This window comes from Sarcophilus harrisii, chromosome 3, assembly GCF_902635505.1.
Source record: "Sarcophilus harrisii chromosome 3, mSarHar1.11, whole genome shotgun sequence".
NCBI classification, from domain to species: domain Eukaryota; kingdom Metazoa; phylum Chordata; class Mammalia; order Dasyuromorphia; family Dasyuridae; genus Sarcophilus; species Sarcophilus harrisii.
In genome coordinates, this window is record NC_045428.1 from 576,342,236 (window position 1) to 576,357,076 (window position 14,841).

The 14,841-nt window shown below is 37.0% G+C and overlaps 1 protein-coding gene across 3 annotated transcripts; it reads left to right on the plus strand.

Annotated features, from left to right (window-relative positions):
* The first annotated feature begins 5,071 nt into the window (after positions 1–5,071).
* On the plus strand, positions 5,072–13,818 carry UTS2 (urotensin 2). 3 transcript variants are annotated; one of them, XM_031962939.1, is made up of 5 exons: positions 5,072–5,231; positions 5,771–5,909; positions 8,147–8,251; positions 10,335–10,378; positions 10,751–11,882. In XM_031962939.1, exons 2-5 carry the CDS (start codon positions 5,807–5,809, stop codon positions 10,802–10,804), a joined length of 306 nt encoding a protein of 101 aa, XP_031818799.1. In that variant the 5' UTR covers positions 5,072–5,231; positions 5,771–5,806; the 3' UTR covers positions 10,805–11,882. The 3 variants fall into 3 exon arrangements, with proteins under 3 accessions (XP_031818799.1, XP_023355835.1, XP_031818798.1); XM_023500067.2 differs by lacking the exon at positions 10,751–11,882 and adding an exon at positions 13,549–13,818 and having other exon boundaries at positions 5,083–5,231; XM_031962938.1 differs by lacking the exon at positions 10,751–11,882 and adding an exon at positions 13,549–13,818 and having other exon boundaries at positions 5,085–5,231; positions 8,150–8,251.
* The last annotated feature ends 1,023 nt before the right edge of the window (positions 13,819–14,841 follow it).

Below are 14,841 nucleotides of genomic sequence, written 5' to 3' on the forward strand. Positions count from 1 at the left end.
TTTATATATACATATACTCATATATGTCATGTATATTACATATAATTATATATAAAATATTATTTATACATATATCCATATCCATATCTTTATATATACATATACCCATATATGTCATATATAATTATACAAATTATTATATATAAATATATTATTTATGCAGATACCCATATATGTATATATGTATCTTTATATATACATATACCCACATATATCATAGATAATTATACACATTATTATATATAAATATATTATTTATGCAGATACCCATGTATGTACATATACATATCTTTATATGTACATATGCCCACATATTTCATAGATAAGTATACGCATTATTACATATACATACATTATTTACGCAGACACCCATGTGTGTACATACACGTATCTTTATACGTGCATATGCCCACATATGTCATAGATAAGTATACACATTATTACATATACATACATTATTTACGCAGACACCCATGTGTGTACATACAATTTATCTTTATAATGCAATGCCCATGTCATAGATAATATATTATTCCAATAATAATTATTTTGAGACACCCATGTTTACATACACGATTTTTATACGCATTGCCCACATGTCATAAGATAAGTATACGATTATTAATATAATATTAATTATTTACGAAGAACCCCATGTGTGTACATACACGTATCTTTATACGTGCATATGCCCACATGTCATAGATAATATGCCAATTATTAATAATACATTATTTAGAGAACCCATGTGTGTACATACACATTCTTTTAATGCATATGCCTTAACATGTCATAGATAAGTACCGGATTTTAATATACATACATTATTTACGCAGACACCCATGTGTGTACATACACGTATCTTTATACGTGCATATGCCCACATGTCATAGATAAGTAAATTAATTAATATAATAATTTTAAGAACCCAATGTGTGTAATACATTTATTTTTATATTGTAATATGGCTTTAATATTTCATAGATAAGTATAATTTATTAATAAATAATTATTACGAGGATACCCAAGGATGGGATCCTTTACTTTGCCTGGAATTGTTGGGTTGTCACCGCCATCAGTAATTAGGACGCTGTTTTATTTTAGGGCGCCTTTTGGGGATTCTGACTTCTGCCCTTTTCCTGGTAATTAGAGGGGTTGGGGTTGTGGAGTTTTGGAGGAGCCCTGTTTCCCTTTTGGGGCCGAAACATTGGAAGACCCTTTAGTTGGGGAGGTTGGGACCCGGGATTTTAGGCTGGGAGCCCTTGGGAGACCCCGCCTGCCCAAGCCCCTCTGAGGTGCTTCCCTTCAGGCCCAGAGGGTAGTGCTTGGAAACTGTGTTTGTTTGTTTGTTTGTTTGTTTTGTTTTGGGGTTGCTGGATGAAGGGGTTGGGGGGTTTGGAGTTGGGAACCCCAGGGACCCAACCCGCTTAGTTGCGCCCGGAACTGGGCCCGCCACCTTTAAAGTTTTAAAGTGTTGGTGCCCCGGATGATGGAGAGAAAGGGATGGTGAGGGAGAAAGGGGAGCCGATTTGTTTAAAGGCGAAACCAGGGGGGAGGTGGAGCGAGGTTTTTCGCCACGGGAAAGGGTTTGGGCCCAGGGGAAAGGGACTTATTTCCATCCCTTGGGAAAGGTAATTGTTTTTGAGAGTTGGGAAGGGCGGAGGGCCGCTTATAGGTTGAGCCGCCAGACTAATGGATTAGGGGTTTGGAGGGAGTTGGGTTGGAGCTGCCGCCTTGTGGAAATACTGGAGAGGGAAGAGCGGGGGGAGGTTGCCCTTTTGGCGGGAAGGGGTGGGGGTTGGCTTGTTAAAAACCCCTTGGGCCGGAGTTTCTTGGGGTTTCCTGGGGAAAGGAGGAAGGAGGGAGCTTAGGGGGAAGGGTTGGGAAGGGTAAGGAGGAAGAGGAGGAGGAGGAGGAAGAGGGGAGGAGGAGGAGGAAGAAGAGGAGGAGGAGGAGGGGAGGAGGAGGAGGAGGAAGAGGAAGAAGAGAGGAGGAGGAGGAAGAGGGGAGGAGGAGGAGGAGGAAGAAGAAGGGGAGGAGGAGTAAGAGGAAGAGGGGAGGAAGAGGAAGAAGAGGAGGAGGAGAAAGAAAAGGAGGAGGAAGAAGAGGAGGAGGAGGAAGAGGAAGAAGAGAGGAGGGGAGGAGGAGGACGACAAGGAGGAGGAAAAGGTAGAGGAGGAGGAGGAAGAGCAAGAGGAGGAGGAAGAGGAAAAGGAGGAAGAGCAGCAGGAGGAAAAGGAGGAAGAGCAGGAGGAGGAAAAGGTAGAGAAAGAGAAGGAGAAGGTAGAGGAGGAGGAGGAGGAGCATATGAATAGCCCTTCAAGTTTTGCAAAGTCTTTTCTATAGCTCATTTGATTTGATCCTCACAAGAACCCTGGGAGATAGATGCTATTATGACTCCCATTTTACAGCTGAGGGAACTAAGACCCAGAAAAGTTAGATGATTTGAATCCCAGTCCCGTAGCCATGTCTAAGGCAGAATTTGAACTCAAAGCTTCCTGACTGCAAGGGCTGTGCTCCAGTCACCACATGGGCAGACTAGAGGCACAGCTGGAGAATCTCACAGAATGCCACAGTTGGGTCTCTCTGAGATGGGACCTTCTAGCCTGTGTATGAACAAGAATCCCTTTGACTTTCCGCCTGAGCCGCCTTGGCTGGAAAACCTCCAGTAAGGGGGAGAGCGGGAAGGCCACCCAGGCCCTTTGGGACGACTCAACTTCTAGGAAGCATTTGCTGATTTTAAGGCTCCATCTGCCCTCCCTGAAAGTCCTAGCCATCGATCCCCAAAATCAAATCCCTCCTCCCCTCAAAGGGTCTTTCTCTTTTACTCTATTTAGCATCTACTCAATCTTTGAACTCATCTACAGAGATTAGAAAAAAACATTTTTGCACAAAATAAAAAAAGATTCTCCTCTCTTGGGCAGAATGAGAGATCCGTTCTGATCACTAAGGCTATGTGAATTCAATGACATAAGTTGTTAGAACAATGAAAAAATCAGTTGTCTTGATCCGTCAAAACAGACAACATACTGGTCTAAAGAGAAATGGTTTCTGGTTGTAGAGGAGAGAAAGTGGGTAAAAAGAGAGCCCAGTGGACAAATATGGGAGTTGGAACCAGGAAGATCCAAGTCTGAATTATGCCTCATATACTTACTATATACTTTGCTGTCTATAAAATGGGGATAATTTTAATACCTACCTCACAGTATTATTGTGATGATCAAATGAATTAACATGTGTAAAGTGCTTTGCAAACTTTAAAGCTTTATAGAAATATTAGCTATTATTATCATCATCATTTATAATGGTGTTGCTATTTAGTCATTTTAATATTTCTGACTCTTTGTGGCCCCATTTGGGGTTTTCTTGGCAAAGATACTGGAGTAGTTTGCCATGTTTTTCTCTAGGAGCCATGAAGACCTGGATTCAGATCCTGCCTCAGAAACTTACTGTGTGAGCCTGAATAATTTGCTTGAACCTCTCTTTGCCTCAGCTTCCCCGTTTATAAAGTGGGGATAGAATTGAGATGAGGATAAAATGAGATAATAATGGTTAAGGGCTCTGCAAGCATTAAAGCTCTATATAAATACTATCATTATTAGGTGAACTGAAGAAGAGGGAACCTTCCTCAAAGTTCCATCAATGACCATTCATGAAGTTCATCTCTACTCATGGAAAAGGAAGTTTAAAATATTTGATGTAGATGGGATGCATTATCTTTGCATGTAAAGAACAGCATATCTCTGTTCTTTCTCTTTTTGAACAGTGAGAAGTCCTTGTATAAGACCCATGTTAAATGAATGAATGAGAAGATGAAAAAATGAATGAGAAAATGAAAACATTTGTTACTTACTTTGAGCCAGACACGGTGTTAAGTAATAGAGATAGAAAAACAAGAAATCTCTGAACTCAGGGGGCTTACCTTCTGTTGATGATTTATGCAGAATTCTTTTTTTTTTCTTTATTAAAGCTTTTTAGTTTTCAAAACATATGCATGGACAATTATTCAACATTAGCCCTTGCAAAACCTTGTGTTCCAATTTTCCCCACCTTCCCCTATCCCCTTCCCTAGATGACAAGTCGTCCAATATATATTAAGCATGGTAGAAATATATGTTAAATCCAATATATACATACATATTTATACACTTATCTTGCCACACAAGAAAAATCAAATCAAACCAGAAAAAAAGATGTGAAGTGAAATAAGATGCAAGCAAACAACAAAAAGAGTGAAAATGCTATGTTGTAAACCACACTCAGTTCCCACAGTCCTCTTTCTGGGTGTAGATGGTTCTCTTCATCACTAAACATTTGGAACTGGTCTGAATCATCTCACTGTTGAAGAGAGCCACGTCCATCAGAATTGATCATTGTATAACCTTGTTATGCAGAAGTCTTATAAACTTTAGAAAAATAGATCAGATAGTATTACTATTATTAATATGAAGCCACTAGATAGTACAATGTGTGGAGATCTGGGCTTGGAAAATCTGAGTTCAAAGCACAAGCTCCATAACTGCATAGATCTCTTCAGTTTCTTTATCTGTGAAATGAGAATACTAATAGCATCTAGTTCACAAGATTGTTGCAATTATCAAATGAGATAACACGTAAAAGTGTTAACTTTAAGACTCATACAAATTCTAAGTTAATAACTATCATATAACTAGATATACTGTAATAACATAGAATATAGCATATAATATCATATATTTATAATGATGTCACATTCCACTTTCATAAGATGCCTTTTCTTGTCCCCTCATTGCGAGTGCCTTTCCTCTGAGACAATCTCCAATTTATCTAATATATATTTGTACGTGACAGCTAGGTGGCACAATAGTTAAACGTAACCCTATGTGCCTCAGTTTCCTCATCTGTAAAATGAGCTAGAGAAGGAAATGGCAAACCACTTCAGTATTACTGTCAAGAAAACCGTAAATAGGATCACAAAGAATGGAACACAATTAAAATGACAGAATAACAAAAAGTATCTGCACATATTTGTTGTCTCCCTGAGTGCAGGGTCTTTTTTTTTTTTTTTTTTTTTTTTTTGCCCTGCTTTGTACCTCAAGCTCTTAACATGGTGTTTGGTCCACAGTAAGCCCTTAATATATGCTTATTGTTATATTGATAATGATCAATCATCTTATTATTTTCTCTTCCTAGTGAGCCACAGGGGCAAAACTTGGTTCTCTGTACAAGAGGAACAAGTGAACATAAGAGAAGTAAGTTCCCCATGTTCAGGAAAGTTTGCAGCCCAGTCAAATCTACTAGTTACAAGTATCCCTATATTATAATTCTTCTGACACAAAAGTCCCAAATACCTTTGACAACTCATCCATCCACCTTCTGAAAGGAAAAACCCCAGCCCCCTGCCTGCCATGCTGTGCGTCAACCTCCCTAGGATTCATTCATCAGCTGTCTCACTGCCATAGTCATTTCAACCAACGTCTGACCTTTCCTTTAGGTCATGGTTGAGCTCAGGAAGTTTTTTTTTTTTTTTATGCCAAATAAAGTTTATTTATAAACTTTCCTGTTTTTCCCCTTTGATAAAATATCCACTCTGTCCAGTAGGCAATATAACGGTAAATTTATTATCAGGCTGTCCTGCTGTCTTGAAGAATGACATCAATGCAAAATGATTATTTGGTCATCATGACCAATAAAATCTTCTTGGGGGTGGGGGGAAGATGATGTTGGAGGGATATATAAAGCGTGATATCAGGTGGGAAAGAATCTTCAAGTTCAGCTTCCTCTCCTACAGACACCAAGGAGGAAGAGTCCTTCTCTCGCAGTCAGCATGTACAAGCTAATATTCTGCTGCTTATTTTTTGCCGGCTTCTTAAGTCCCTTCTTGTCTTTTCCCATCATCGATTCCAGTGAAGTGGCAAATCGGCTCTCAGGTAAGAGGCGGTTTCCTTTCTCTCGCTATCGTATTTTTCAGGTCGTAAGAGCAGCACAGAGAGAAATGGAGAAATTCTTATTAAGAAGCCTTCTTTGACCTGAAGTTTCAGTTACCAAAAAATGTTATTCTAGGTTTTATAAATGACTATTTTAAAATCAATAATGGAGTGCAATTTCTTCACAGATTACAGAAGTGGGAGAGTATCATAGTATTTCATTTTATCTTTGTATGCTAAGCTTTTTTTTTTTTTTTGCTTTGACAAAATTAAAAATAGAAATGAATGAATGAATGAATGAATGATCTCTTCCTAAGGACCATGCACTATGTTCAGCTCTAGAGATATAAATCCCTTTGTATTACAGATGAGGAAACTGAGATCCAAAGAGATTGGAAGGGGATGCAAGAAAGGTATATATAAATATAAATATAAACACAAAGTAATTACCTTGTATGGATGATTTATGGAGAGCTCCTTGTAAACTTTAAAGCAATTGATCAGTCAATTATTATTATTACTATGAGGCAGCTAGGTGACACAATAGATAGAGAGTTGGGCGTTGGCTGAAGGATTTTAGCAGCTGAGGAAATGTTATAAGACTTTATGCTGAAGGAACTCCCTGAACTGCAGCTTGACGGAAGAGAGGGATCCCATAAAGTGGGGATCAGGACTACACTAATAAAAGCTAACATTTATATAGTACTTACTATGTGCCAGGTGCTTTATGTTTATTCCACTTGATCTTCTCAACCACCTTGGGAAGTAAGTGCTGTTAGTATTCATATTTTACAGATGGGGAAACTGAGGCACAGAAAAGCTAAGGGTCATGCAAGCTAGTATCTGAGTCTGTGGACCCTGGTACAGAATGTTTTTAAATGCATAAAATGAAATACATAGGACTACAAAGGAAACTAATTATACTGAAATACTACATATGTTTAAAAAAAAAAGTTAACAGACTCCAGGTTAAGAACCTTTGCTTTGTTCCAAGTTCTTTTTTTATTCTATGCATGAGAAAGGAAATGAATTGCTCATTGTCTAGAATAATATAGGTGGGACTAATAACCAAGTTGGGTTCTGACTTTAAATCCAAATGGGCAAATTACTTTACCTTTCTCAACCTCAGTTTCTCCATCTGCAAAATGGGGTTGATAATAATAATAGCACCTATCTCAAAGAGTTATTGTGAGGATCAGATGAAATAGTATTTGTAAGGCATTCATGAAGTTTTTTTTTTTTAATAAATCTTGTTATTCTTCTGCTTAGTAGTATATCATTATTATTATCGCCTTACTTTAATTAAAAATAATTACTGCAACAGTTACCAGAATGCATTACTGATTGACTCTCCTGGAAGCTTGCCATAATATCTTTGTTTTACTTTGAGCTAAAAATTAACCAACTGAAAATGAAAATGTCTCCCTGACTACATTCACTTTTACTTGTGAATTCACAGTTTTTATGGAATTAAATTCTGACACAGAATCATTGAATGATAGATATATGAAGGAGCTTAAAAACCTAATTCTTACTATTCTTACAAGAAGAAACATGTTCAGAAAAATAGAGGAGATAGTTTTAATACAGAATAGAGAGAAAGTTGGGTCATTTCACAAACCACGGATTTTGCAGTTCCTTGTTTCCCGGTTTCCATGCAGCTGCCATGTTACTCACATAGCATCTCTCGGCTTCTGCAATCACTGATTTCATGCCTGACAGTGATTTCAGTGACTTGAAACAAGCATTAAGTTTATTAAATCTCCACTATTAAAACAGGAACAAAGAACACAAGAGTAAATCAAGAGGAGAACCTCCAAATAAAACTCCTATTTTAAAACCAAAGATATGTATTTTTACAACAATGCAGGCAGCCTCAAAGTTCTAGATAATATACATCTGGCAAATTTTAACTATTTAGAAGCTTGTTTTACTGGTGGGTTAAAAAAAATAACACACATTTTCAAATGTGTTCCTTGTATTTATCCCTTGTATTTATCATGCCTGCTGAAGTTTCTACAAAATGCCATATTTGGTCAACCAATAAACATGTGTTATACATGTGTATACACACACAGTGCATGCATGCATACACATACATGTATTCACATACCTACACACATGCATATATACATGCACACATACAAGTGACAAACACCTAATCTGATAACACTGCATATTTGATGACAATTTAGAAAGACAGAACCCCGCTCCATTTTTAACCTTCTCTCTCTTTATAGCAGATGATGAAAAGCTAACCTTGGAAAACCTGGACAGACCTTCCTTCTTGCAAATGCTGCCAGAAATCTTCAATGCAGAAGCAGATAAAGATTCCAGGAAAGCTGGTAAAAAAAACAAAACAAAAAACCCAATAATTAGACTTTGTACTGACTAGCAGATTAATGTAATCAGTAGTTAACATTGTCTCTTGAATTTACCCTTTAGTTCCACATACACGATGAGGTGAAGTGATTTTTGAAAGAAAACTTAGGCGATCAATATGCATTTGTGAAAATTCCCCTACTGACTCAATGGTTCTCAGTGCCATATTCAAATCTGTTCCAAACCTAGCTCCTGCTCTGATTCATGTGTAAATATCACCTTCCTCTTCCATACTTACTGCTCCCTTTTCCTCCCCTACATTCTAAAACAGGTTTGGGTTTTTTAATGAAAGATAAGGGAGTTTGATGGTTATGATAATAAAAAAAATTGGGTGACTAAATGGAAGTTATATTAAGAAATATAAGACATAAAGGAAATCATAGGTTTTTCATGTAGCATTTTAATTATGCTATTAGTTGGAGAGGCAGTTAGATGGTGCAGTGTTTAAGGCAATGGGCTTGTAATCAGGAACTCATCTTTCTAGCTGGGTGACCCGTGCAAATCACTTCATCCTGTTTGTCTCAGTTTCCCTATCGATAAAATAAGCTGGAGAAGGAAAAGCAAATCACCGCAGTTTCTTTGCCAAGAAAATCACAAAGAAAGTCACAAAGAGTTGGCCATCATTGAACAATTGGTTGGGAGAAATAAAATATTTAAAATCTAAAAAAAATTCAATTTAAAATAAATATAGAGCTCTCAACTGGGAGGTCATGATTCTAATTTCTTCATATAATATATGGGAGAGAGGAGACCCAGAGAAAAGAAATGAGTTGGTAGAGTCAAGGCAGACTAGACCCCAAAAGGGTCTATTCAATTATTTCTTTCTTTTCCAAAATTAAAAGTTTTGATTTTTTATCTTTTACATTATTTTCTTACTTCTCTCCTTTCCATATGGATTTTCACTTTGGAGTTCTGATGCACATATAAACATGTCCTACATATTTATTAATTAGAGACATGGAAAACAAAACTAATTTGGATTTTTTCCCTCTAAACTTATTTAAGATGAATAAATATTCAAAATCTTTGGGAGGAGATCAGAATCTTTGAGGTTGGAGGGGCATTTTTATTTTTTTGCTCAGGCAATTGGGATTAAGTGACTTGCCCAGGGTCACACAGTCAGTAAGTATTAACTGTCTGAAGTCAGATTTGAATTCAGGTCGTTCTGATGCTCTATCCATTGTGCCATCTAGCTGCCCCGGCCATTTTTAATAAAAGGATTTTTTTTTTTCTGAGACAATTGGGGTTAAGTGACTTGCCCAGAGTCACACAGCCAGGAAGTGTTAAGTATCTGAGGTCAAATTTGAACTCAGGTCCTCCTGACTTCAAGGCTGGTGCTCTATCCACTGCACCACCTAGCTGTCCCATAAAAGAATTATTTTGGGGGAAAATGAATACAATTTAAAACTTAACACCAAGTTTTTTTGTGGCCACTGCTTACTGAGGAAGATAATATTAATAATAATATAATAGCTAACATTAATTTTGACATTTAAAGTTTGTGAAATAATTCCAGTACATTTCTTTTTATCCTCACAACAACTCTGGGAGATAGGGATAATGATGATGATGACAACGACAGTGATAATGTTGATGGTTCCCATTTCTCAGATGAGGAACCTGAGACAGACAGTTGCAGATTTTGATGCCAGTTTTGGGGGTGCTCTGTAATAGCTAATATGGCTTTAACACTATAAGGTTTGCAAAGTGTTTTGCAAATAATTATCTCACAATAGCCCTATGAGGGAAATATTAATATTGAACCCATTTGTGTCACTTGCTTAGAACTTCCTGATCACGTCTGTCAAGCTCCAGACTAAGCCAGTTAGCTTAAAAAAAATAACAACAATGAGTAAAGAACCAGATCTCTGTTGTAGGGCTGGGGGTAAGACTCGGGACCCAACAATGAATAATTCACTTAACTAGTCTCTTTTTGGTGTTTTGAGTTTTACTGTTATCTTTATTCTTAAAAGAACTCATTAGGAAAGAAGCATAAGATATTCAATGCCATTTGAGAACTCATCTCCTAAAAATATTATTTTACAGATCTTAGTGCTGACATTTTTGATCCAAGAGAAAATGCCAGAAAGGTAAGTGACTCTGTTTGAGAAATTCTCAAGTCAGCAACATTTATTAAGCACTTACTATGTGCCAGGCCCTAAAATAAGTACTGGGGGTACAAAGAAAGACAAAAACCAGTTCCTGTTCTCAAGGAGCTCACGATCCAATAGAGAAGATAACAAGTAAATAATTAGGTGCAAATAAGATATGTTATTGTTCAATCGTGTCTGACTCTGTAACCCCATTTGGGGTTTGAGATGCTAAAGTGATTTGCCATTTCCTTCTCCAGTTCATTTTTTACAAATGAGGAGGCAGACCAGGTTGAGTGACTTGTCCAAGGTGACCCAGCTAGTGTCTGAGGCCACATTTGAATTCATGAAATTGGGTCTTCCTGATTCCAGGATCAGCGCTCTATTGATCACTTAACTGGACCCGAATTGAGCTGTATCAGCTGATATAGGAGCCATGATGGGACAGGCTTGTGAAGCAAGGCTGAAGAAGAAGTAGAAGAGCAGATTTTTGGGCTTTATCCAAGAGGGGAAACTCTTAAAAAATCTTCTAAAACCAGGGACACGGTGGGAAATTAAGTCTAGCCCCTGGAAAAGAGCCTATAAACACATGCTTATATCATCTACATTTCTAGAAAGAAGGAGAAAAAGTCAAGACAATGGATCCTGAAATGAACTAAGGGATGATGGAGTAACTTCTGAGTAAGAGTAGGCTTGAGATTAGTAATGTCTGGTTAGAAAAAAAATTGGGAATGAGATATGATTGAGGTCTATGAATTCGTGAAGAGCCTAGATATTGGGTATTGGAATGAGATAGGTAAGTTTAGGACAAATAAAAGAAAGAAGGATTTTATACAATGGGTGGAAATGCAAGAAACTTGTTACCCTTAGTCACTCAGTATTTGTGCGATCCTGATCTGTTTGCCTCAGTTTCCTCATCCATAAAGTTGGTATAATTGTAGCTATTACACAGCTTATAATATATAGGGATGTTATATATCAGAACTATTGAGCTGTATGAGATAATAGTTATAAAAATGCTTAGTAAGCTTCTGGCACATAGTAACTTGACATATAAATGTTAGATCTTCTACTTGTTATTACCTTGACACGTTATACATATAGATTAAAATAGAAATTGGTTTAAGAAGAATTAAATCATAGCAATCCACATTTAACAGCCACATTAAAGAGATTAGCTGCATCTCTAAGCTTTTGCAGCTGACATCAGGTGGGCAAATACGTGATGCTCCCTGCCCCCTCCACTCCTTCAAACAACCTTTGGAGACATTAATTTGATCCAGTTTGATTCAATTCAATGGATTTCATTCTTTCCAAAGGGAATCCTAGTCATAAAGACAGCGCCTAGATGAGGTAGATGGTCCCTTTGAGGACAACATATGCAGCAGAGAGAAAGGGAATTTCAAAATTTTTTAAAAATAAATTTACCATATGCCATTCTGGGACATTTTGTTCTCCAGGTCATTAGGAGTGATTCATTATACTATACACTATAAAGTTTGCAAAGTATTATACAAATAATTATCTCACAATAGCCCTATTATAATTTATATTATAATTATACAATTATTTTCCAGATCAATTTACAACCCCATCAATAATAAGTATCAGTCAATTACTAAACAAATATTAAGCACCCACTAGGCACTGTATTAAGAGCTAGATCTGCAAAGAAAGGCTGAAGACAGTCTTTGCTTTTGAAGGGCTCACAGTTTAGAGAAGACAGCATGGAGACAACAAAGTACAGGCAAGTGCTATAGGTAGCACATAGTATGGAATAGAAGGGAAATAATCAGTGGAGGAAAGGCAGTCACATTAGTGGGGGTTAGGAAAGGCTTCCTCTAGCAGGTGGAATTTTAGCTGGGACTTGAAGGAAGCCAGGGATTGAAATGGGATTGAAATGTGCTTGTTTTCTTGTGGTACTCCAATATTTGTCATTTGCCTTTTGGGCAATTTGTCCTTCCTTCCTTCCTTCCTTCCTTCCTTCCTTCCTTCCTTCCAAGCAATTGAGATTAATTGATTTGCCCAGGATCACACAGAGAGTAAGTGTTAAGTATCTAAGGCTAGATTTGAATTTAGGTTGGTCCTCCTAATTCCAGAGCCAATACTCTTCTTATCCACTGTACCATCTACCTATCCCCGAAGGTATCTTTGCCAATCTGAGAGGGATGAGGTAGAATCTAGAAGCTGCTTCAATTTTATATTTTTATAAGTATTACTGATTTGGAACATTTTTTCCATATGGCTATTAATGGTTTGGATTTCTTCTTTTGAAAACTGTCTATTCATATTTTTTGATCATTTATCAACTGGGACATGGCTTTTAATCTTATTTCTAAAGAAATTTCATGTTGAACAAATAATTGAAAATTTAGGTGTTTCCTGCATTTTTGATTTCCTTCACAAGCTAATTGTACAATATTTCAGAGTCTGATTCTTTTTGTACAGCAAAATAATGTTTTGGTCATGTATACTTATTGTGTATCTAATTTATATTTTAATATATTTAACATCTACTGGTCATCCTGCCATCTGGGGGGGGGGAGGGAGGGGTAAGAGGTGAAAAATTGGAACAAGAGGTTTGGCAATTGTTAATGCTGTAAAGTTACCCATGCATATATCCTGTAAATAAAAGGCTATATGAAGTCTTTAAAAAAAAAAAAAGAAAGAAAATTTAGGTGTTTTTTTTTCCCCACTGATATGGAAATGTTTTGCATGATCATGCATTACTTATGTCAAATTGCTCGCCTTTCTCAATGAGGGGCTAGGGAGGGAAGGAGGGAGAGAATTTGCAACTCAAATTTTAAAAATGAATGTTGAAAATTGCTTTTACTTGTAATTGGGGGGAAAATACTATTTTTTTAAAAAAAAAGAAAATTTGGGATTTAATGGAGTTCTATGTGGAAAAGTAGACTTAATGTTAATAAATAGCTAACACTTTTATGTTTTGAGGTTTGCAAAAATATTTTACATGTTTTTTATTCATTTGATCCTCACAACAAGTATGTAAGAGGAGGCACTATTATTATCCCCATTTTACAGATAAGGAAATGCAGGCATAGAAGCAGGAATCAAAGTCAGGTGATCCTGACTCCAAATTTCATGCCTTATCCACGGTTATCATCTACTTACTTATTAATGTACTTGGTTTTTCTTATTTTTTATTTCAGGTTTTCTTTGGAAAAGATCCCAAAATCTCACTCCTGAGTCATCTTCTGGCTGGAAGCAGGAAACAGTTTAAGAAACGTGGGACCCCCTCTGAATGTTTCTGGAAGTATTGTGTGTAAAATGAGATTTAGAGATTTAGTCTTCTCCTGTTGCTTTATTATATTTATAACCATCTTGGAAAATGTAAATAAAGTTGTTAAATTTGAAAGTAATGGCTTAAAAAAAACCTAAGCAAATCACATTCATTATTGTTTAAAATAAATCCTCTATGTTTTGCAAGTAATTACGTGAGCATCTTTTCTTTAAATATAATCTACATATAATTTCTTTTATAAAATATAATTTGTGTCCTCTAAAGTCCTGCTACAACCTGGAGTTGTGAAGGTGAAGGTCTAAGCCACAAATTTCAAGCTTTAATAAGTTTGATCTTCTGGGCTATCAAGGCTTTGAGTTTGGGTTTAGCAATGAACTGTTATGTGTCTTGTCCAAGGGCCAGAGACTTGTCTCTTAAGGTGTGGAGGAGCTACAATCCATGTAGGGAAAAATATTCACAATGAGCAGAACACAAATCTTTTTTTTTTTAGGGGATGGAAATAAATTATGACACTTTCTTCTCTTTCCCAACTGTTTTATCCGTTTCTCAAAAACTGCATTTCACTTAAAAGTTAAAAGGAACAACTTTGAAACGCCAAGAAATTGATGGTGGGGAAACCAACAATCCAATTTTTGACAGTTAATAAAAGGCAAATATATCAATTTGCCTTTTCTTTGAGCCAAAGAATACATTGCCACATTTCCTATAGATGAGTTATTATAATTATGAAAAAGCAACATGCACTTCCATTAGGCAGAATCAAGAATATCCCCAGGATCCCATAGCCACACAGTAGCAGAAATGTCAGAACATTCACTAGCGGGGAGGGTATCAAGTACAGTTTGAGATTTACTGTCCTGGCCTCGGGGGCCACAGGGTGGCTCATGTAAGCCATACATGAGCCATATGAAAGTTGACCCTAAATACAAGCAGACCCTAGCACCGGAGGATGGCCCAGTGAGACCATCATGCACTCTAGCATCACAACAGAGGAATCCAGCCTAAGGCTTGGGTCAAGGTAGCTAAGTGGTGGCATAGGGCAGAGCACTGGGTTTATAATCAAGAGCACTCATCTTCCAGAGTTCAAATCTGATCTCAAAAACTTCGTGGTGGTAGGACCCTGGGAAAGTACTTAACCTCATTTGCCAGTTTCCTCATCTGTGAAAAACGAGCTGGCAAACTACTTCAATAGTCACTAAGA

Bases quoted from the DNA above. Each gene is read 5' to 3' on its own strand.
- UTS2 (XM_023500067.2), top strand. From the start codon at position 5,807: ATGTACAAGCTAATATTCTGCTGCTTATTTTTTGCCGGCTTCTTAAGT. The intron at 8,252-10,334 runs GTAAAAAAAACA...ATTATTTTACAG, and splicing joins TAAAGATTCCAGGAAAGCTG to ATCTTAGTGCTGACATTTTT. The intron at 10,379-13,548 runs GTAAGTGACTCT...TTTTTATTTCAG, and splicing joins CAAGAGAAAATGCCAGAAAG to GTTTTCTTTGGAAAAGATCC.